This window comes from Hylobates moloch, unplaced genomic scaffold (assembly GCF_009828535.3).
Source record: "Hylobates moloch isolate HMO894 unplaced genomic scaffold, HMol_V3 SCAFFOLD_2, whole genome shotgun sequence".
In the NCBI taxonomy this organism is placed as follows: Eukaryota; Metazoa; Chordata; class Mammalia; order Primates; family Hylobatidae; genus Hylobates; species Hylobates moloch.
Genome location: NW_026652277.1, coordinates 37,455,459 through 37,476,332, shown reverse-complemented (window position 1 = coordinate 37,476,332; position 20,874 = coordinate 37,455,459). Strand labels below are relative to the sequence as shown.

Below are 20,874 nucleotides of genomic sequence, written 5' to 3'. Positions count from 1 at the left end.
AGCACACCAACATGGCACATGTATACATATGTAACAAACCTGCACGTTGTGCACATGTACCCTAGAACTTAAAGTATAATAATAATAAACAAATAAAGAAAAAAAAGAATAGAAAACATATAGAAAAAGAAAAAAATAGTTGTAATCTCATTAGCCCAGAAAATTCATAAATTTCTTTCATTTTTTACTAAGCATACCTTTACACACTTATCACTAAATATATATATAAATCCATATTCTGCTTTTCCATGTTAAAACCTCATAAATATTTTAGTGGCTCTATGATGTTCCATTTAATGGAAGTACTATGTGTTACTTAACCATCATCCTAATATTAGACTTTTGGGTTTTACATTTCTTACAATAATGACAAAGAATGTAGACATATTTGGCATACAGCTGCTCCTCAGTATCCAAGGAGGATTGATTCCAGAACCACCCCCCACCACCAACACCAAAATCAGAGATTCCTCAAGTCCCTTATATAAAATGGCATAGTATTTGCATGTAACCTATACACATCCTCATGTATACTTTAAACCATCTCTAGATTGGTTAGAATACCTAATACAATTTAAATGTTAAATAAATTGTTATACTGTATTTTAAAATTTGTTTCATTTTTAATTGTTATATTTTATTGTTTTTAAAAATATTTTTGACCTGCACTTGGTTGAATCCACAGATGTGTAACTGATTCAGAGGGCTGACTCTATGTATTTTTAGATATTCATACTAATTACTTAAAACTTATTCATTCAAGTAGAATTATTGGGTCAAAGGGTATGATAACTTTAAAACTCTTGACTTATATTGTCAAATTGCTTCCCCATAAAAATTTTTATTCCCGTTAACAAAGTACGAAAGTTTCCACTTAACTACACATTTGCTTAACATTTAGCATTATTATATCTTTAAAGTATTCATTAGTTTTATAAGTAACCTTCAAAGCCTTTTTATGAAAAATTTCAATGGGTGTCGAATTTGAGGAAAGAAATAGATTTCTAACATGTCTTATCCAAATGCTATCAAACTGGTAAACAATTTAGAAAACTTATGATTAATTTTTCTGTTGAAATTAAACATTCTAAAAACTATAAAGCCCATGATAAAACTCTATATTCAAACTATGAGTCAAAAATGATCTCTAATATATATTACTTAGGCATAATGGGAAATGGAATTGAATAAAGAATAGCCCAATCAGATAGTAAAAGCCATTAATTGGACATGTTAAAATAAATACTGAACAGACCGGGTGCGATGGCTCACGCCTGTAATCCTGCTTTGGGAAGCCGAGGCGGGTGGATCACGAGGTCAGGTGATGTAGACTATCCTGGCCAACGTGGTAAAACGCCGTCTCTACTAAAAATACAAAAATTAGCTGGGTGTGGTGGTGTGTGCCTGTAATCCCAGCTACTCAGGAGGCTGAGGCAGGAGAATCGCTTGAACCAGGCAGTCGGAAGTTGCAGTGAGCTGACATCACGCCACTGCACTCCAGCCTGGTGACAGAGGAAGACTCCGTCTCTAAATAAGTAAATAAATACATACCTACATACTGAAGAATACTGTAAGTTCCATTTCTTAACTTTCAATCTTTTCCTATAAATATGATTTAAGTATGTGACTCATAAACAGAATAAAACTGAGTTTTTTCCTACAATTTTGGATTTCCTTTTACAGGTGAGTTTAATTCATTTACATTATGATCCCTGATATATGTAGCTTTGTTTCCACCATCTCATTTATTGTTTTCATTTACTAGTTTTCCTTTTGCCAATTTCCTACCCTTAAAATTTTTATTTTGAATTTATGCATTCAATTTTTATGTGTGTACTCAAGTCTTAACATTTTAACTAGAACAGTGTAATCAATGAAGTCTAATGTAAATACCATTACTATTCTTTTCCTGAGCAATATATAGAAAATGGAAATTTTTAACTTAGTTTACACCACCCCATTTTCCATGTTAATGTTGTCTACCATTTAGCTCCATCTTATTTTCAGCTGCTCCTCAATTGGTCTCATCTTATTTTAAGCAACCAATTGTTTTTTTTTCATTTTCAGTAGTTTCTTCAGTAAGGTTTATGAGTAATAACTCCTCTCTATCTTGATTACGTGAAAATGTTTTAAATTTTGTTCTTTTATTCAGTAAATTTTGGATTTTTCTCATTCTATCCTCCATTAGTTTTATTCTCTCTTTTACATATTCACTTATGTATTCACAAAACCTCCCTGTATTGTGGGAAGTTTCATAAGCTCTACATTCCAGTTTATAAATTTTCTCTTCAGCTTTATCTAAAGCTGTATCTGATCTGATTTTTCATCTTCCAATGAGTTTTAAATTTCAATCATTATGCCTTCCTCTCTAGACATTCCATTTGTTTTTTTCTCCAAATCTGTCTTTTTAACAATATTCTGTTATTTCATTTGTGCTTTCTTTTAAAAATATGGTTTGTCTTTTTACATTTACTTTATCGTTTCCTTCAGATAGCTCAATGAGTTCATGTTAGTAGAATGCTAACTCATTTATTATTGCTGACTCTCCCTTATAGTGGACAATTTTCTTGGGTTATCGGGAACTTTGTATTGTAAGCTTATTGACAGGTGTGGCCTATTTTTGTCTTAGACTAATGAACTTACATTATGAAAGGAAACTTAGAGAGTGGCGTGCTGTTTGCTCTGCTGGTGTCCTAGAAGCTTAATTATACATCTTTTGTGTTTTGCTTCTAGCACTGTATCTTAGATTCCATACCAGAGCTGGGGTGAGGTTATGGTTTTACTATAGGTTTTATTTAAATGAAGTCTTCATTTCCCTTTTCCTACCACTTTTTTCTATGTCTTCCCTTGGCTGGTGGGCAAAAATATTATAATTGTTTCTTGTGGTGTAGGTCAGGCATTTGTGAGTTTCAGCTTTCTTTAGGGTTCTTTTTCCAAGTCTAGGTCTCACAAAGCCAGGATTTCTTCCTCTGTGCCAAAACTGAAACCCTGATTTCCAGTCCCTGGGACCCATGTCCATATCCAGCTCCCCACTCCTGGTTACGTTGGTGTCCACTCACACAGTTACCTCTCTAGCTTGGAGTTGCAGCTTCGTTTTTGGCATTTGAGGATTTCTCTATCTTCTTTCTTTTGGACCACTTTTTTTCTCTCTCTCTCTTTCTGAATGCACATGTATGTCTACTAAGTTTGCAATATTTCATCCAACATTTTAATATATTTTCAATCAAAGGTGTTTGTATTAAGTGCTTAACAAAGAATGTATCTGAATTTGTTTTGAACAAATTAACAAATAAACAATCAACAGTAATATTTTCTATATGTTTCACATTGTATTCCTCTTAAGTACCAAGTTAGCTTTTGAAAAAATATAATACTACATTATCTAGGTAACTCTGAATCCTACTAACATCCATTGTGAACTCTGAATTTCTCCTATCTAGCAGTACACCTACATTTATATCAGAATTATTTGTATACAATTTTGAATAGATTCAGAGGTTGTAGTTCTTTCCTGGTTCACTGAAAGTAGACTAGCTTTATTTTGAGATAACATTGTGGTATCATTGAAGGACTATTTATTAATGCATTCCAGACACTAATTCTCCCAAAGGAAATAAATATTAAATGATAATTCCTAATTGCTGATTGCAACTTTCTGGCTATCTTTTCTACCCCCATTCTTTTTCTTAATACTGACCTTGTCCCTCTTGCAAACTTTGCACTTTCACTATTAGAAGCCTTTGTTTTCCAAAATAGTGGCCAAACAATATTATGTTTTTGCAAGACTTTGGCAGTAATACTGTCCCAGATACACCAAGCTAACTGGTAAACAGAAACTATAGCTTTCACTGTAAAATACTGTAATTACACAGTGCAGAATATCTCTGTGCTTTTATCACTGAGGAAATCAATAGTGATATAGGCTACAATTCTCTGTTGGACTGGAATGGATACAGGAGGGCAGATGAAAAAGTTTATTGACTTAGTAGGGATTGTTACTATAGCAAATCAGAGCTGCAGAAATAAATAGCTTTAAATGGAATGATTTTAACCCAAACAGCAAAATGTTTCCATCGAACAAGAGACGTGATTAAAAAAATAAGCAAACAAAAACAAACACAAACAAAAACAAACAACTAAAATAACTCCTCCTATAGCCTCATTCCTCTTCCCTGTCTATAGACCCACATTTCTGGCCATCATTACTGGCAAATATCCAATCATAAGGAAAAAATTCTATGCTTAAGAAATGATGTAGAAGCTAAGGGGTTGCTATGTCATGAAAGTCTTAGTTTGAATATATCATGTTTGTATTTGTCATAATTAAAAATGTGACATTTTCTATGACTAATAAAAGGTTCTGTCCTGTGGCATTGTATTCCTTGTTAAAGAGGTTGTTCTGAGGATTTGTAAATATGCACAATAGAAGTAGTAGGTATTAAATCACCCAAGATTGAAATCGTATATTGAGAGAGAAAGAATGTGAAAGACAGAAAGATAGAAAAAGTCCAACTATTTCTACTTTGCAATCACATGAATCAGTTTGTTCTAGAGTAAAGGAAAAATACTAAGTGATGAAAATGTTAAAAAGACTAACTTGTATGTGGTGTGTTGCTATTTTAATCCTAAACCCAAACAAACTCTGTACCTCTAGATAAATGGTTAGCAAAACCGATTTTCATTTATGCATTTCTGGTACAAACTTGTGAGGTTCACAGTGGCAGGCCCCACATCATTACCAGAAGCTGTGCTTTGTACACTCAGCAGCAGCCCATTCTCGAGGAATGCAGTGTACCCTGAACATAAAAATAAGAGGCCTATTGGATTTTTATTCTGTGTAAGCAACATAATTATTTATTTGTATTTTAACTAAGGTATCTTTCTAAAGGTTTCTGTGTGTATAGACTCTGAAAAGTAAACAGGATTTCCTAAGTGTGGTAAAAAAACAAAATATTTTATTCTTAAATGACAAATACAAATACCTTTGCACAAATACCTTCAGCTGCTTGTGTTCTGTTAGCAACGTGTAATGTATTATGAGAAATGTCAACACTAGACCACCATTAGTTCAGATGCAAAGACAGCACATTGTTTGATCCATTAATCTGAATAGGTATGATTTCAGAATAATTCTTAATACCTCAATTTATGGTCATGAAAAGAGATAGTAAATTGTGTACATCTGAGGGCTCCTCAATAAAGAGGTCAGAGTTTGCAAGTATGAAATCAAACTACCACTTAATTAAGAAAACCTAAGGAACAAAGACATGAAAAAAATGGAGAATATCTAGCTTATAGCCCCCATTACATTCCTGAGCCAATCTTCAGCGCTCATTTAAAAATGTATGCTTTATCAATATTTATTTCCTTTAAATAAACTAAATCATACCCACATTATAATTTCCAATACAAACCCAGAATTTTCAAGAGGTTGCAGAGATGTTCTCACTAAACATTTGTTCTAAGGTAAATCTACCTACAGAAATGTTTGTCATCTTTACATATATTTTACATATATTTTACACTCCATGGACATTTTGGTTAGGTACCTGCCATGAACTAAGAATAAACAGCTTACATTTTAGAAGTCTTGTTTTGACTCTATGAGGAGTTTAGAGTGCTCTTTTGTGCTTTCTGATAAAACTAAGTAATGGTTCCCTTCCATATAAGTGATTGAATCACCCCTTGCTCATGAAAAAGCAATATTGCATGCCATTTGTTAGCTGGACATAGTTACTGTTTATTCTGGTTCCTGGAAAATTCGCTTTTTCCAATTTTGAGAGCAAGCTAGAATATTGCTATGTTATTGCATTTTATTGTTGTTCAAAGAATTCTTTATTTCTAATGTTTCCTTAAAAAACTCCAAATGGTTCAATCTCCAGCCCCCTCAATGTCTGCAGTTTGCTTAAATTGACTTACTCTGCATGCAAAGCCCATCAGTGCAGTTCTTGGATTGCAAGACGAGGCCGTCGCAGTCCTTGCCTCCATTCTTGGGGGCTGGCGCCGTGCACTCCCTCCTGCGCCAGTGGGTGCACTCAGTTCCACAAGTAGACCACTTGCTCCATGATGTCCACCTGCCATCCACTGCCATGGAAAAAATGCAGCAGCAGGTCAGAGGGAGAGGCAGCTGCTTAAGGGATGGAGCAGAGCTCAAGTATAATACAACAAAACAAAACAAGAAAAAGCATGCCCTACTGAGAAGCACTGTATTCATTTCAATTGCTGGGAACTGCATGTTCTACATCATTTGGGTTTGGTGAGCTTTTCCTATAGAGTGTGTGAGTGCTTTCTCATTGACCAAGCCGAGGGAGGCTGACTGAGACATACAAAATCCAAAGTTGTCACCAGGAGCTATGTAAAAGTAGGCCATGATGGTTTCCCTTCTCCTATTAATGGGGGAGCTTCTGGGTTTTGTATTGAAAATTACGAGGGCTCTCTTTGGATCCAAGATTCCTTCATTCCTAGGGCCATGTGGACAGTGAAAGTAAGCTCATGCGAGAATTCAGAGAAGAGGTTGGTACCGTGGAGAAGAAATCTATCCAACATTCCATTCATTCATCCAGTTAGTATATATCTATTTATCTCTTCTCTTTCATCTAAATTTTATATAGTCTTTTTATTTTACTTTTTTCATGTGGGCTGCTTGATTCTGCTAAAACCTTCTGTAATGTTTTCATGAAAAGACTATTATTTTTCATTTATTATTTGATGATTCCATTATTTGATGATGTTTCTGTTTCCATTTTTATTAAAAAAAATTTAGATAAGTCCCTAATATTTGTTGTGATTCAGTCATTTAGAACTGACTGACTTTCTTCCTAATTTTGGTGGCTGGCTTGTCAGCAACTTCAAAGATAATGAACTTACATATCTCTATTTTAAAAGCACACAACTTAAGTCTCAGTTTGAAAAAAGATACAGTAAATTTCAGTCATACTTTAAAATGCAGCTTAAGCTTCTCACAAAAATAGAATAAAAATGTTGAAATAAGAGTTTTAAAATATTAATTTTCCCTGAAATATATAATTATGATGATCAAGGATTCAATGTAAAACAATGCTAAACATCATTTATTGAACACCTTAACCTTTTATATCTACATATTGGTAAAAAATATATCATTTTAATAGTCTACATAGTTTGAGAAATCTAAGTGACTTCATATTCAAATTATTATGTAAATATATTATGTATAATGTGGATATGGTTATAAACACCCACATGAAAAATGAGAAAAGCATTAATATTTCAGTCATACAGAACTGGTTATATAAGCAAGTCCCAACTGCTTGGAGCAAAAACATTTGCTTTGACCTGCACCAATCCAGTGTACCAAAACACTGACATACACACACACATTTCTATTTCAACTCTAATTGATCAGTCCATTTCTAATTGTAGGAGTCAGCACCTATAAAACAGAATCTGAAATTTTAAGCTTAGCTAAGTGTCAAAATTTATTTCAAAAATAAAAGCTCTCAAAGGGCTCACTGTGGGAGACTGTTTTGACATTTGGAAATCAACACTTCCGAATGTAGTGTAGATTATGTATATCTCTCCAGTTCATTTCCCCAGCCCATCTCTGAGAAAGGTTAAAAGATAAAGGTTAAAGGATAAACCCGACAAAATTAGGCAAAAAGGAGTAGTAAGGAGGCTGTGTACCTGAGCAATAAAATTGAAAACACAATAGCTACTCCAATGAGTGCAGTAAATTTATGGATTATTTCAAAATTTTAGCTTAGCTTTGGAATATATTGTATAACGAGGCATTTTAAAGGGTTTTGTTTTTGCTTTTGGCAAATATTGTCTTCAGTTTACCTAGGGATAAGAGCTGGTAGCAATATGAGATAGTACAGAAAGATGCTAAGAGGTGAAGAGATGCATGCAATCTTGCTGTAGGTACCACTGCAAATAACTCAAAAAAATAGATGACCAACATTTACAGATAACAAAGAACTGACTGCATTGTAGTTTCAGAATCCATTATCCCAAGTGCCTAAAAACTTTGCCTTCCTTATAATTCATTTCAAATGCTGTATTTGCCCTTCACCAGAAACTGACACCAAATATAAACTATTTCCGTCTAACACATTTTCTAAATTTCAGTTCCAATTAATTTCCACGGATTTCTGAAGATCAAGGATTGTTACTCCTAAAATAAGTGGCTTCCAGTGCCATCCAAATCCTTTGAATTATAAAATCTGCAATCTTGGCCCCAGCAGTTTTGTTGAATAATATAAAGGGATTATATCCAGTAGTGTTTAATCTCCTGTTTTATACAATTTTGCATGTTTTTGTAACAAAGTTAAGTATTCTTTTGAAGGAAAATACTTGATTTCCCAGCAATGTAAACAGTGAGTAGGATGGATTTAAATAATGTTCATCACACATTCAGATCAAGAATAAGGTCTCTGTATCTATTCTCTAAAAGCATATTTCTTGAATAATAGGAGATACTTGGAATGAGAGGACTGGTTTATTTACCTGGGCATAACGTAGTACAGGCTATTTTCTGCACACTCTGCCCTTCACAGAAGGCACCCCCATTGAGTGGTGCCGGGTTGGTACAAGTCCTTGTACGTTTCTGATACCCTCGTCCACAGCGGCTATTACACACAGACCACTCCGTCCAGGTGGACCAGCCACCGTTGACTGAAAGGAGGCAAACAGTAAAAAGTGGATTAAACATGAGTGCATGCACAACACACATGGACACAAAAAACAGACACAATATGTAAACAAAAAGTTATTTTCCAAGCGACCATTATAAAAATCCAGAATTTCAAAGCCAGAAGAGACCACGGACCTCATTTTATCCAAAGCTTTATTGTATAGACAGAGAAAAAAAAAAGTTTGCCAAGATTTACTCACCTACTCAGAAAAATAAATAGGACTGTATGTGTTCTCTTTTCTTTGGCCAGTGTTCTTAAAAAATACACGTATCTCCTTACCTAGTCAAGCTCCAAAATTACTTTTGACAGCTCATCTCAAATAATAAATGTTTACATCTCTATGACAAGCCTGCAAGTGAATCTATAGCATGGGAACAGAATAAAATAATTCAGCCTTAAAAAAAAGATTGATTTTTTAAGCATATGTAAACTTTACAACCTTTTAAGGATTTTTATTCACTTGCACAAACCAGTGAACCTGGTTAAAAAATAAAATCTTATAGTACTGGGGTTATAAACAAATTGACTGGCTATTTGAGTTACTTGGTGATTAGTTAATATTGAAATAAACACTTATTTTGTGTATAAAGGCCAATCATGATGTCTGATGGAGCTGTCGGCATATGTGATTGTAAAACCTACACCGTAACACTGTACACTATTCAATTCTGCAGATCTCTCTTTAGAAAATACTTTGATATATATTTTTAATACTTCAATAATATGAGTCTGTACAATATTGTAATTAAACAATTTCTAACAAAATTATTTCCTTGAAGTTAAAATATAATACAACTAGTATATGCATCTGTTTCCTGATACTAAAGAAGTGTATTAGCCGTTCAAGTAACACAAACCTTATATGTGCACAGCATTTGCCCAACATTTTGTTTTCTAGAAACCTATACAATGGGGAATAATCATGAATGTTATATTTACAGACAGAAACATATTTTTTACAGCAACTTTATTTTATATAAAGATGAATAATTGGAAATAACTGTAATGTTCAAAAACAAGACAATGGCAAAGCCAGCCATATATGTTCATGTGATGGACTCCTGGACAGCCATTAAAAGTGATACTGTAGAAGGCTATTTAATAATTCATGAGGCTGGGTGCAGTGGCTCATGCTTGTAACCCAAGCACTTTGGGAGGCCAAGGAGAGAGGATTGCTTGAGACCAAGAGTTCAAGACCAGCCTGGGCAACGTAGCAACACCCTAGCTCCACAAAAATTTAAAAAAAAAAAAATTAGCAGGTCATGTCAGTACGTGTATATAGACCCAGTTACTCAAGAGGCTGAGGCAGAGGGATCTGTTGAGCCCAGGAGTAGAGACTGCAGTGAGCTATGATCACATCACTACACTCTAGCCTGGGCAACAGAGTGAGACCCTGTCTCCAAATAAATAATACATGAATGTTTCAGTATGTTTTAAATAAAACTAATGTTTATGGATACATTATGCATAATAATGTATATGTATATAATTTTTATATAATATGTATACAATACTTAATAGGTATTTATACATTTTAAATTATAAAAGATGTATAATATAACAATGTATAATGCTTATTTTTAAACCTTATGTATACATATAAAGTACTAGTAGTATATACCAGGTGCAGTGGCTCATGCCTATAATCCCAGTACTTTGGGAGGCCAAGATGGGCAGATTGCTTGAGCCTAGGAGTTTGAGACTAGCCTGGGGAAATATAGCAGACTTCATCTTTACAAAAAATACAAAAATTAACCAGGTGTGGTGGCACATGCCTGTAGTCCCAGGTACTTGGGAGGCTGAGGAGGGAGGATCATTTGAACTCAGGAGACAGAGGTTACAGGAGCCAAGATTGCACCACTGCACCCCAGCCTGGGCGACAGTGAAACCTTGTCTCAGATAAAAAAAATAAAAAAAAGAAAGAAAGAAAATTCAAGTAGTATACATATAATTTTTGTTTAAATGCTATCTCTGGGTGACAGAATTATAGGCATAGGTATTTTCTTCTTTGACCTTTTCTGTATTCCAAATTTTCTCTAATGGATGTATACTTGCAATCTAAAAATTGCATTAACAAAAAATATATAAAACAGTTGCTAAATATGAAATACTGGTTAGATATATACGTTTTCTATGGAGTTCTGGTGAGTCTAACCTATGAGGCTTGGACAAGTTATTTTAGGAGGTTATGTAAAGGACAAGCAGATGGTGGATAGGTAGGGTTTCAGTTAGTGTTCCAAAAAGCAACTTAACCTGCTCAAGTTTACAAAATTCCCTGCCATGGAATTGTCTGTATAAACTGCTTACTAGCATACTGGCAAGCTGATATTTGGGGTTTAGGATATATGTACTGTTCTGCTGGGATTTTAATGAGAAATGAATAATCAGAAATTTTCAGAGATGAAAAAGTCTTTGAAGATCATAGGTTTATCCCTTCATTTTACAGAGAAGGAGGCAAGGGCTCAGAGAATCCTGGTTAAAAGACCCTCTGAAGATCAGTTAGTGACAGAAATACTCCTACGACCCAATATTCCTGACCCTAGTCCAAAGCTGTTTCCTTAATTCTAAATATTAAGTTACTTGTGTTTGATCCTTCCTAAAGACAACACATTCATTGTATTTATGGATATTGAAAGCATAATATACACAGGAAGAGATTTGTAGATTTGCATGTGCATTAAACATCTATATATACAGACTATATATAATACAACTATATATAGTCTGCCTTCATTAGTAATTTATGACTGGCACATGCTGTGATTGTGCCCCATTTCTTTCTTGCATTTCAAATGTTGTTAATCAAGTCTTTCAGGCAGTTTAAAAAGAGATAAGAAGAAGAAAACATTTTATTGTGATTTAAGAAAGGCAATTGCATACAATTCAACACAGCCATTATCTGGACTAGGAAATTAAACCTCAGAGTAATCAGAGGATCAAAAAAATTTTATGCATCTTTCCGGTAATTAAAATGACATTTTTAAAGCAGCACTACATTCATCCTTTGGAACAGCATAGTGGTTTCTCTTCTCATAAACACACATCCATCTGAATGGTACTATGGAGTAGGCAATATTTTACTTCCACTCTTTTAGGATTTTTTTTTGGCTGGGCCTAAGAATTAAATTGGTGTAACACAAATCAACAGGAGAAAAACATGTAAATTTACTTAATGTAACTTTTACATAGCCTAAGAAAATGAAGACCCAAAGATGCAGTTATAGTTGAATGCTTATATATTGAATTGGACAAAGAGTAGTAAGTTATGAAAAAGTCAATTATGTGTTAAGGCTAAAAGAAGATTAAGAGTTATTTTAATAAGATCGATACAGAATTATCTGGATCTTAACTTCCCCTTGGTCTCAACTTCCTGTGCTTGAGGATAAGAATGTTACTTTCCTTCTAGTATAGGGAAGCCATCTTTCAGCTGAAAATCTCCTCTCCTGCTTTTAAGAGTCAGAAGGACTATCAGGGTGATCATGAGCCTGCTGTTTCTCAAGGACCTTTAATGCAGAAAATACTCAATATGGCAAGTGGCATATTTTGGGGTGACAAATTCTTAACTTCTTTAGTCCTGTCATGTACCCCATAACGTTTCAGTCAAGCACAGACTTCATATACAATAATGGTTTGTTCCATAAGGTTATAACAAAGCTGAGAAATTCCTATCACCTAATAACCTCATAGCTGTTGTAACATTGTGGTGTATTACTTTTTCTACAAATGTGCTATAGCCTAAGTGCAGTGTTCATAAAGTCTACAGCAGTGTAGATTAATGTCCTCGGCCTTCCCATTCAGTCACTACTCACTCATTGACTCACCCAGAGCAACTTCCAGGCCTGCAAGCTTCATTCACAGTAAGTGCCCTATACAGGTGTATCTTTTTTTTGTCTTTGATATCTTATTTTTATAGTACATTTTCTATGTTTAGATACATAAATGCTTACCATTTTGTTACAATTCCCTACAGTATTCTGTACAGTAACACAGTATACAGGTTTGTAGCCTAGGAGTAATAGGCTATACCATCTATCCTATGTGTGCAGTAGGCTGTACCATCTAGGTTTGTGTGAATACACTCTATGATGTTTGCCCAATGATGAAATCACCTAAGGATGCAATTCTCAGAATGCATCCCCATCATTAAGTGATACATGACTGACTGTACCATGAGCCACATACTTGCCAGTGGCTCTCCCTCCTTCAGTCAATAAGACTCCAAGGCCCATGGAGTTTGACACTAAAACAGTGATGAAAATCTTCATTATGTTCTAAGAGGTGGTGAGGCATGGGCATATCATTCTGGAGGTAGCATAACTTCAAAATACTTCCCAGGTTGTTCAATTTCCTCTGAGACAGTAAAACATCAATCATATGAGGAACTATTAGAGGTCTAACACTGTGAGAAATATGTAAATATCCAGACCAGTCTCTCAGTCTACCAAGGAGCTTAACTTTAGCTGGGGAGATGAATCTACTCATGAAATGACTAGAAAATAACTGAGTGCTAAAGCACACAGGGAGATAAAAGCATATGTGCCACATCAGAATGGGGTATGAAATTGCTTAGCACTTCCAGAGAATTGATAGGTTTAGAGATGAGCTGGCTTAGAAAGGACCAGGGCATGGGAGGAAGCTTCCTAAGAAGTCACTTTGCTGGACTTTACCATATTGTTAGCATTAGGGCCACTTGGCCAGATAAGGCAGCCCTTATCTTCACTCTGCGCACCTCTGATGGAGTGAGTAGAATGAGTTCTAAGAAGGTAAAATTGCTCTAATGTATTTTGGGAATAGGTCAGCTCCCACTTTCTGAGGGTTTGCAATTATAAGACTGAGGTTAGGTCCACAGAAACATCAGCAGGCTAATAGAAGCATATTCATCTTTAGAACTTAATCTAGATGTTGGTGGTGCAGGTTCTGGAGAGAAGGGGGCTTACAGAAGCAGCAGGCACTCAGGTAGGCTTCCTTCGCTTTCCTAGAAGCTGACTGAGAAAGGGCTGAGACTGTCTGAGCCTATCCTTTCATATCAGTACCAGGAAAACAATTAAACCTCACTGCCCCTGTGAAAAGCAGCAAGCAAGCAGCAATGGAGATTGAAAAGGAGCTTCTAGAACCGGGCATGATGGTGCATGCCTGTGATACCAGCTACTCCAGAGGAGGCTGAGGTGGGAGGATCCCTTGAGCCCAGGAGGTCGAGGCTACAGTGAGCTATGGTCATGCCATTGCACGCCAGCCTGGGTGACAGAGCAAGACCCTATCTCAAATAAAATGAAATTTTAAAAAAAGGGCTTCTAGCTTTACCGATGCCAATGAGAAACTGCAGTTAGACATGAACTAGATTGAGACCCTGAAGGGCCACTCACCATAGACTATGACAGTGGCAGTTGTACTTTTCCTCTTGGCAACAATGTTTTTGGCAACACAGGTGTAATTTGCAGTATCAGAGAGGCGGGCCTGCTTTATGATGAGGTTGTGATCAATAGTAATATAAAAATTCCGATCTTCAACGGGATCAATTATGTCTTCATTTTTCAACCATTCCACCTAAAGATACATGAGAAAAATAGATAAATCTTCAGCATGGATCCCTTGATGGCTGTCTGTCCTAACCTGCATTTCGTACACTTGATCTTAGCCAAAAGGCCAAGAAGCGATACCTGTGTTTTGTAATATGTACAATGTTGTTCCAGGCCATGAACTTCTGCAAACTGGTGGGAAGTAGCTTTCCAAGGTCATGTTAAGTATCACTCACCTGCCAAACATGTTGATTCTGTCTGTACTACATTATTCTCAAATGTCAATGAACCAGTTGGGAAATATAGTGTTCAAATTGTTTTCACTTTGCCCTGCAGGCACGAATGGGGAATGTGTGCTGCCAAGTTTAGAACCCAATAAAAAATAATAGGATAAGCGTTTCAAACTGAACTCAAACCTTTTGCTATTTGATTTGTTTACTCTTGGCAACTTACCTGCCGCTTTTCAGAAAAGAATAGAAAGACTATTTTTAAAAGCACAAAAGGCATTTTAGACATCACATAACTGTAATAAAATAACATTTGGATGATTTACGTGTCGCCTCAGTGAAACGTATGGATTAAATATCCCTGAAAATACACTTTCAAAATGTAGCAAAACACATATTTGGAGATGTATCTAAGCCAAAATATTTTTTTAAGTTTTTCTACCAATTCTTAATACAATCTGAATAGCTTACAAATCATACTCAAATCCCTCCTTTTGTATAATGCTAACATTCAAATCTTTGGCTCGGGGTGTCCTTTTGGGGAACCTGACCTTAAGACGTGACCATTTAAAACTACTGAACTATTTTTTCTATGTGAATAATATTAATGTAGTAATAGTGATGTTATACTTGCTGAATAAAAAGAGGAAACATACCTGTATAAGCTGTACTTCTGGAGGTAAACTATTTCTTATTCTGGCGGTTGCCTTTTTTTTTTTTTCCTATGCACAGGTTTTTCCATAAAGCAAAACAACAAACAACGTTGATATTTACCACACTTAAACTCTCCTTTTGCATTAGGGTGAATGTGGATACAGGTAACCTTTAGTGGTAGGGAGTCAATATTGTTGCCATTTTCAAAACCTTAAGGAGCTTCTCTAGCACCACAAGAGGTCTAGAAATTAATCTCTAAATCTGTCAGTGGGTTTGACATTGCACAACTCTAAATTACACTTGAGGCAGGGACTCTCGAATAATGCTCCTCTAATCCTTAGAGGAGAAGCCAACATTTATAGAGAAAAATAAAAATCAACAACAATCCTGAAATATAGAAACATATGAGGTTGTAGAGTAGCGAAACTATTTGTAATGATGTAAAAGCTGAAAAAGCTAAACATTCTTGATATTTGCACTCAGGGTAGTGCGAAAAAGAATAGAATCTGTTTACGACAGTGGGTGTTTTAAATATGTATTTTGTTTTCAAATACAGACTGCACATTCAGTCAGGGCTATGCCTGGGTACCTCGGAGATATATACTCATATTCACTTGACCTGGATTTTCTCACCGTTTCACCCTATGTGTGGAAATACAGTCCTGCTGGAAGTGCATGGGAGAAGGTGGCACAATTTATACTGTTAAAAATCTCTTTGATGATAATTAAAAGTTGAAATTAATAGTTTTTGAGTGGAATCTTTACCTAGGTTATCTGTGCCCTTCTAAAGAAAGCCTCCTATCACACAAAGCATGGACAGGCTCCCTTACTCTCGGTTGTACTTGCACCCCTTCTACCATTTTTGTGCTCAATGTGCTTCTCTTTCAAATACTCATACCTGGCCCTCTTCTCTGAAGAGCAGCCCTCAGGCTCATGGATTGTTTTTGCCTGAAAATGCCTAGGATTTTTTGTAACTTCCCCATTAGCCATTGACTAATGGGTGCAGAAATATGGCTTCTGTCCCATTGGGTCAGAATCTGAGCTGTAACTTTCCAGAAGTTCCTTGCAGGGATGAGGCTGCAGCTACATCCTTGAGACTGGACGTGAATTGATACTATTATAAATGGAGCATACCTAATCCAAAAATCTGGAATCTGAAATGCTCCAAAATCTGAAACTTTTTGAGCACCAACATGACACCACAAGTAGAAAATCCCACACATGACCTCATGACTGGTTGCAGTCAAAATGCAGGTGCGTAACACACGGTTTATTCAGCATCCCCAAGGGAATGACGGAGACACCAAACAACCATAGATTGTCCACATGAGTGACTCACATAGTGATCCCTTTGCTTTCTGATGGTTCAGTGTGCACAAACTTTGTGTCAGGCACAAAACTGTTTAACATATTATACAAAGTTACCTCCAGGCTATGTGCATAACATGCATATGAAACAAATGAATTTCATGTTTGAACTTGGGTCCCATTCTCAACGTATCTCATTATGTATATGCCAATACTCCAAAACCTGAAGTCCAAAACAATTCTGGTCTCACACATTCTGTATAAGGAATACTCAACCTGTACTAGGCTTCTTTTCTCTCCTGCTTGCTCTCCCACTTACAGGGTTCTCCTGGAAGCGCTTTCTTAAAAAAACTACTCACATTCATACCTTTGGTTCATGGTTTGCCTCTGGAGAACCCATAGCTATTCAAAACTATGGTTCCTCCTATGTAAATGATGTCAGTTTAACAGTGATGTTATCCTAATCATAAACAACATAAAGAAGTCCCAAGGGATATTAGAAACCACTTGTTTGTATGAAGAGTTTATTACATGGAAGAAAGTGTTCAATCTGCATGGTTGACAAAAGATTTAAAGAGACATGATTGCTGGGTATATGATCTTTACTCGATTATACATAATTACACATTTGCCTTGGGTGTCTCTTGCCTATGTTGGAGCAGTGGTTCTGACCTGAACCTCAGGACCCCTGAGAAGCCCCAGCAGTGTCTGATGGCCCCTGTGGGGGGCACTGCTTTCCTCCCCTAACTCCCACTTGGATCACAGAAACTTTGCTTTTTCCTGTTTTCCACACTGGATTTGCTTTCACGCCTTTGTTTCAAGAAGCAAAGGGTTCTACAGCTAGAAAATAGCTACAGGAATGAAGAGGGGGCCCAGGACTCCTCCAGCTTCTGACAAGACCCCACAGTCCCCAACACCCCAGGGCTATCACAGCACTCTGCTCTGAGACAATCGTCTCCATGAGAGGCTCAGTGAGGACTGCAGGCTGCCCCTCACCTCCTGTGCTGTAATAACAGGGGCTACACATCACCAACCCCAAAAGTCCTGACCCTCTTCCATACCGCCTGGAAGACAGCATGAAAATCTTCTAACATTTCAGTCTCTTCTTAGATTGTTTCCTTTATGTTTTTCTCATACTAAAGTCTAGGTCTTTCTGATGCCATTGTTTCTTCTGGAGTCCTCTGAAGGGGTGGATGTTTGATTTCCCAAATCCAACATGCCACTGGGGCTGGGGATGGGTAAGTGCTGTCCTCGCTCATCATCGTGTCTTTCAGACTGTTCTCTCTAAACTTCTTTGCCTTGAATCTCATGTCACCAGACTATATCACCCAATTTTGACTCTTTTTTTTTGTAGTTATTTACAGACCTCTGGGCTTATAGTCACTTTATCTAAAGCATAATTTCTGAAGAGTTTAATAACCGCAAAGATGATGCTTCCAACATCTTGGCCCTTCAGTTCCGTGACCCTCCATCCTGCAATGATCTTATCCTCTAAGGTCACATATTCTAGGCCAAAGGTTTTCAACTCCACTTCACAATAGAATAATGTGGAAAACATTTGTAATATATTAATTCTAAATTCAATCCAGAGAAACTAAATCCAGCCCACAAAAACTCCAATTCACTGGTCTAGCATCAGTGTGTTTTAAGCTCCCCAAGGGTTGTAATTTACGGTTAGGGTTGAGAAATACCAGTCTAGATCATTGCCCTTAAAAATGCAATCCCTGGATCAATAGCATCAGTGTCACTGGGAGCTTGATAGACATATAGAATCTAAGGCTCTGCCCACCTATTACCAAATCAAAATATGCATCCTACTAAGAACTTCAGGGGGTTATATGCATACTAAAGTTTGCGAAGCATGATTTAGCTTTTGTCCTTATCATCAATTACAACTCCATAAACTTAGTTCCAATTATCCTTTCCTTTACCCTTTTCTGTCTTTCCTATTCACTCTAAGATATTGAATTCAACAATCCTTCACCAGCACCCACAATCTATTGAATTTACCAATTTGTTTCTCAGACTTTCAAGTATAAATTCCAATGTCTAACTTTATATATGATTCTTGCATTATACTGTCAATGCTCTCATCCCTTTGTCACTTCAAGATATTCACTTGGCCACTATTCGCCTACAACACCACTGTGGGGTTTTTTTTAAGACAAAGTCTCACTGTGTGCAGTGGTGCAGTCTCAGCTCACTGCAGCCTCCACCTCCTGAGTTCAAGCGATTCCTGTGCCTTAGCCTCTTTAGTAGCTGGGATTACAGGCGCCCACCACCATGCCGGGCTAATTTTTGTATTTTTAGTAGAGATGGGGTTTCACCATGTTGGCCAGGCTAGTTTCGAACTCCTGACCTCAAGTGATCTGCCTGCCTCGGCCTCTCAAAGTGCTGGGATTACAGGTGTGAGCCACCGTGCCTGGCACCCTGCTCTGTGTTCTTGAGGTGGAACATGGGTGTAAATAGCCACGGAGAGTGGGCTTCTCTTATAATTCATAACAGATCACAAGTGGGCCTTTATTTCTACCAAGAAAGCATACTGTATTTTCATTGTTCACTCTCCCCTTCTCCTAGATAACTATTTCACACTCCTCTCCACTACCTCCCCTTCTAGCCTCACTTTCAGCTGATGACCAAGATTTCTATGTCACTGAGAAAACTGACAATCACAAGACACCTTCCAGGGCTCCCACTATCCGTGTCCCCATCCCCATCTGCACCCTCTCTCTTATCACTGGGGGAGCTCTCTGTGTTCCTATCTGTCACCTAGGATTTGTACTCTGTATCTTAGTCTCGCTCTTCTATTCAAGGGCAAGTCCCAGCAATTCTCTTCTTTCTCTCCTAAATTATTCAATTTCCCTTGATACTGAATCATTTCCACTAGCCTACAGATGTGCTGTTAGTTTTCAAAACTTAGAACAAAAACCCTTGTCGCCTGTTTCTGCCTCTACTCACCCCCCGCCCACCACCTATATTTCTCTGCTTGCCCTGCCTTACAAAACTCCTTGGAATAGTTGTTTACATTTGCTGTCTTCAATTCCCCACTGAACCCGCTCTAATCTGTGTTCACTTCCACTGCTTCACCATAGCTGCTCTTTTCTCTTTGCTAAATGTGCTGCTGAGGTCTTAGTGCTCATCTTGCTTGACTCACAGCAGCATGTGATCTGGTTACTCCCTTCCTCCTCCTGACTTGCTTTCTCTGGACAGCACACATTCCTGGGTTTTATCCTACATTGCTTCATGCCTCACAGCTTCCTTAGGCTAACATTTGTGTCCCTGTGGCTCAGTCCTTGGAATTCTGCTGCTTTCTATTCTATCCATATTCACTTCCTTGGTGAGCTCATCCAGTCTCACACAGATGACTCCTAAATTTATCTCCAGCCCAGACCCCACCCCTGAACTCCAGACTTGCATATCCAACTGTCTTCATGCAACTCCACTTGCTTGTCTGATAATGACCTCCTGAACCGCCTTTCCAAACCTGCTCCTCTCACAGTCTTATGCACCTCACTTAATGCCAACTGTAGCCTTCCAGTTACTTAGACAAAAGCCTGACGTAGTGTTGATCACTTTTTTCCTCTTTCTTAGCCCATTCAGTGTTAGAGCAGCACACATTAGGAATTGGACCACTTCTCATTCCCTCACTCCCACCTCTTCCTGGTCCAAGTCACTATCATTTCCTTCCTGAATTATTGCAAACATTGTCTGTCGTATCTTCTGCTTTTCCCCTGAAAACTCAACTGTCTATTTTCAACACTGTAGTTAGAGTGATCCATAAACTGTAAGTCAGAGCATACTATATCTATGAGTCAGGGTTCTCTAGAGGGACAGAACTAAGTATATATATATATGTTTATTAAATATTAACTCACATGATTACAAAGTCCCACAATAGGCCATCTGCAAGCTAAGGAGCAAGGAGAGCCAATCCAAGTCCCAAAACTAAAGAGTCTGGAGTCTGATGTTCGAGGTCAGGAAGGGTCCAGCACAGGACCCTTGCTAAATGTGCTGCTGAGGGAGAAAGATGTAAGCTGGGAGGCTAGGCCAGTCTAGACTTTTTATGTTTCTGTGCCTGCTATATCCTGGCTGTGCTGGCAGCTGATTAGATAGATGGTGCCCACCCAGATTAAGAGTGGGTGTGCCTTTCCCAGCCCACTGACTCAAATGTTAATCTCCTTTGGCAACACCCTCTCAGACACACCCAGGATCAATACTTTGTATCCTTCAATCCAATCAAGTTGACACTCACTATCAACCATCACACTATACCTCATCTCAAACCCTCCTAATGGCTCCTTCTCTTACTCAGTGTCAGCGCTGAAGTCCTTACAACCAGCCTGGACAACATAGTGAGACCACACCTCTGTAAGAAAAATGCAAAAATTAGTAGGGCATGGGGCATGTGCTTCTATTTGCAGCTACTTGGGAGGCTAAGGCAGGAGGATGGCTTTAGCCTGGAAGCTCAAGGATATAGAGAGCTATGAGTGCACCACT

General features: G+C 37.3%; 1 protein-coding gene across 1 annotated transcript in view; it reads right to left on the bottom strand.

Annotated features, from left to right (window-relative positions):
- UNC5C (unc-5 netrin receptor C) overlaps positions 1-20,874 on the bottom strand; it is a 396,902-nt gene that overhangs the window by 75,370 nt on the left and 300,658 nt on the right. Inside the window, exons 5-7 of the mRNA XM_032137047.2 lie at positions 14,036-14,216; positions 8,485-8,652; positions 5,920-6,084 (exon numbers count right to left, since the gene is read on the bottom strand). Of these exons, the coding sequence (XP_031992938.1) occupies positions 5,920-6,084; positions 8,485-8,652; positions 14,036-14,216 (514 nt within the window). The remainder of the gene's footprint in view (positions 1-5,919; positions 6,085-8,484; positions 8,653-14,035; positions 14,217-20,874) is intronic.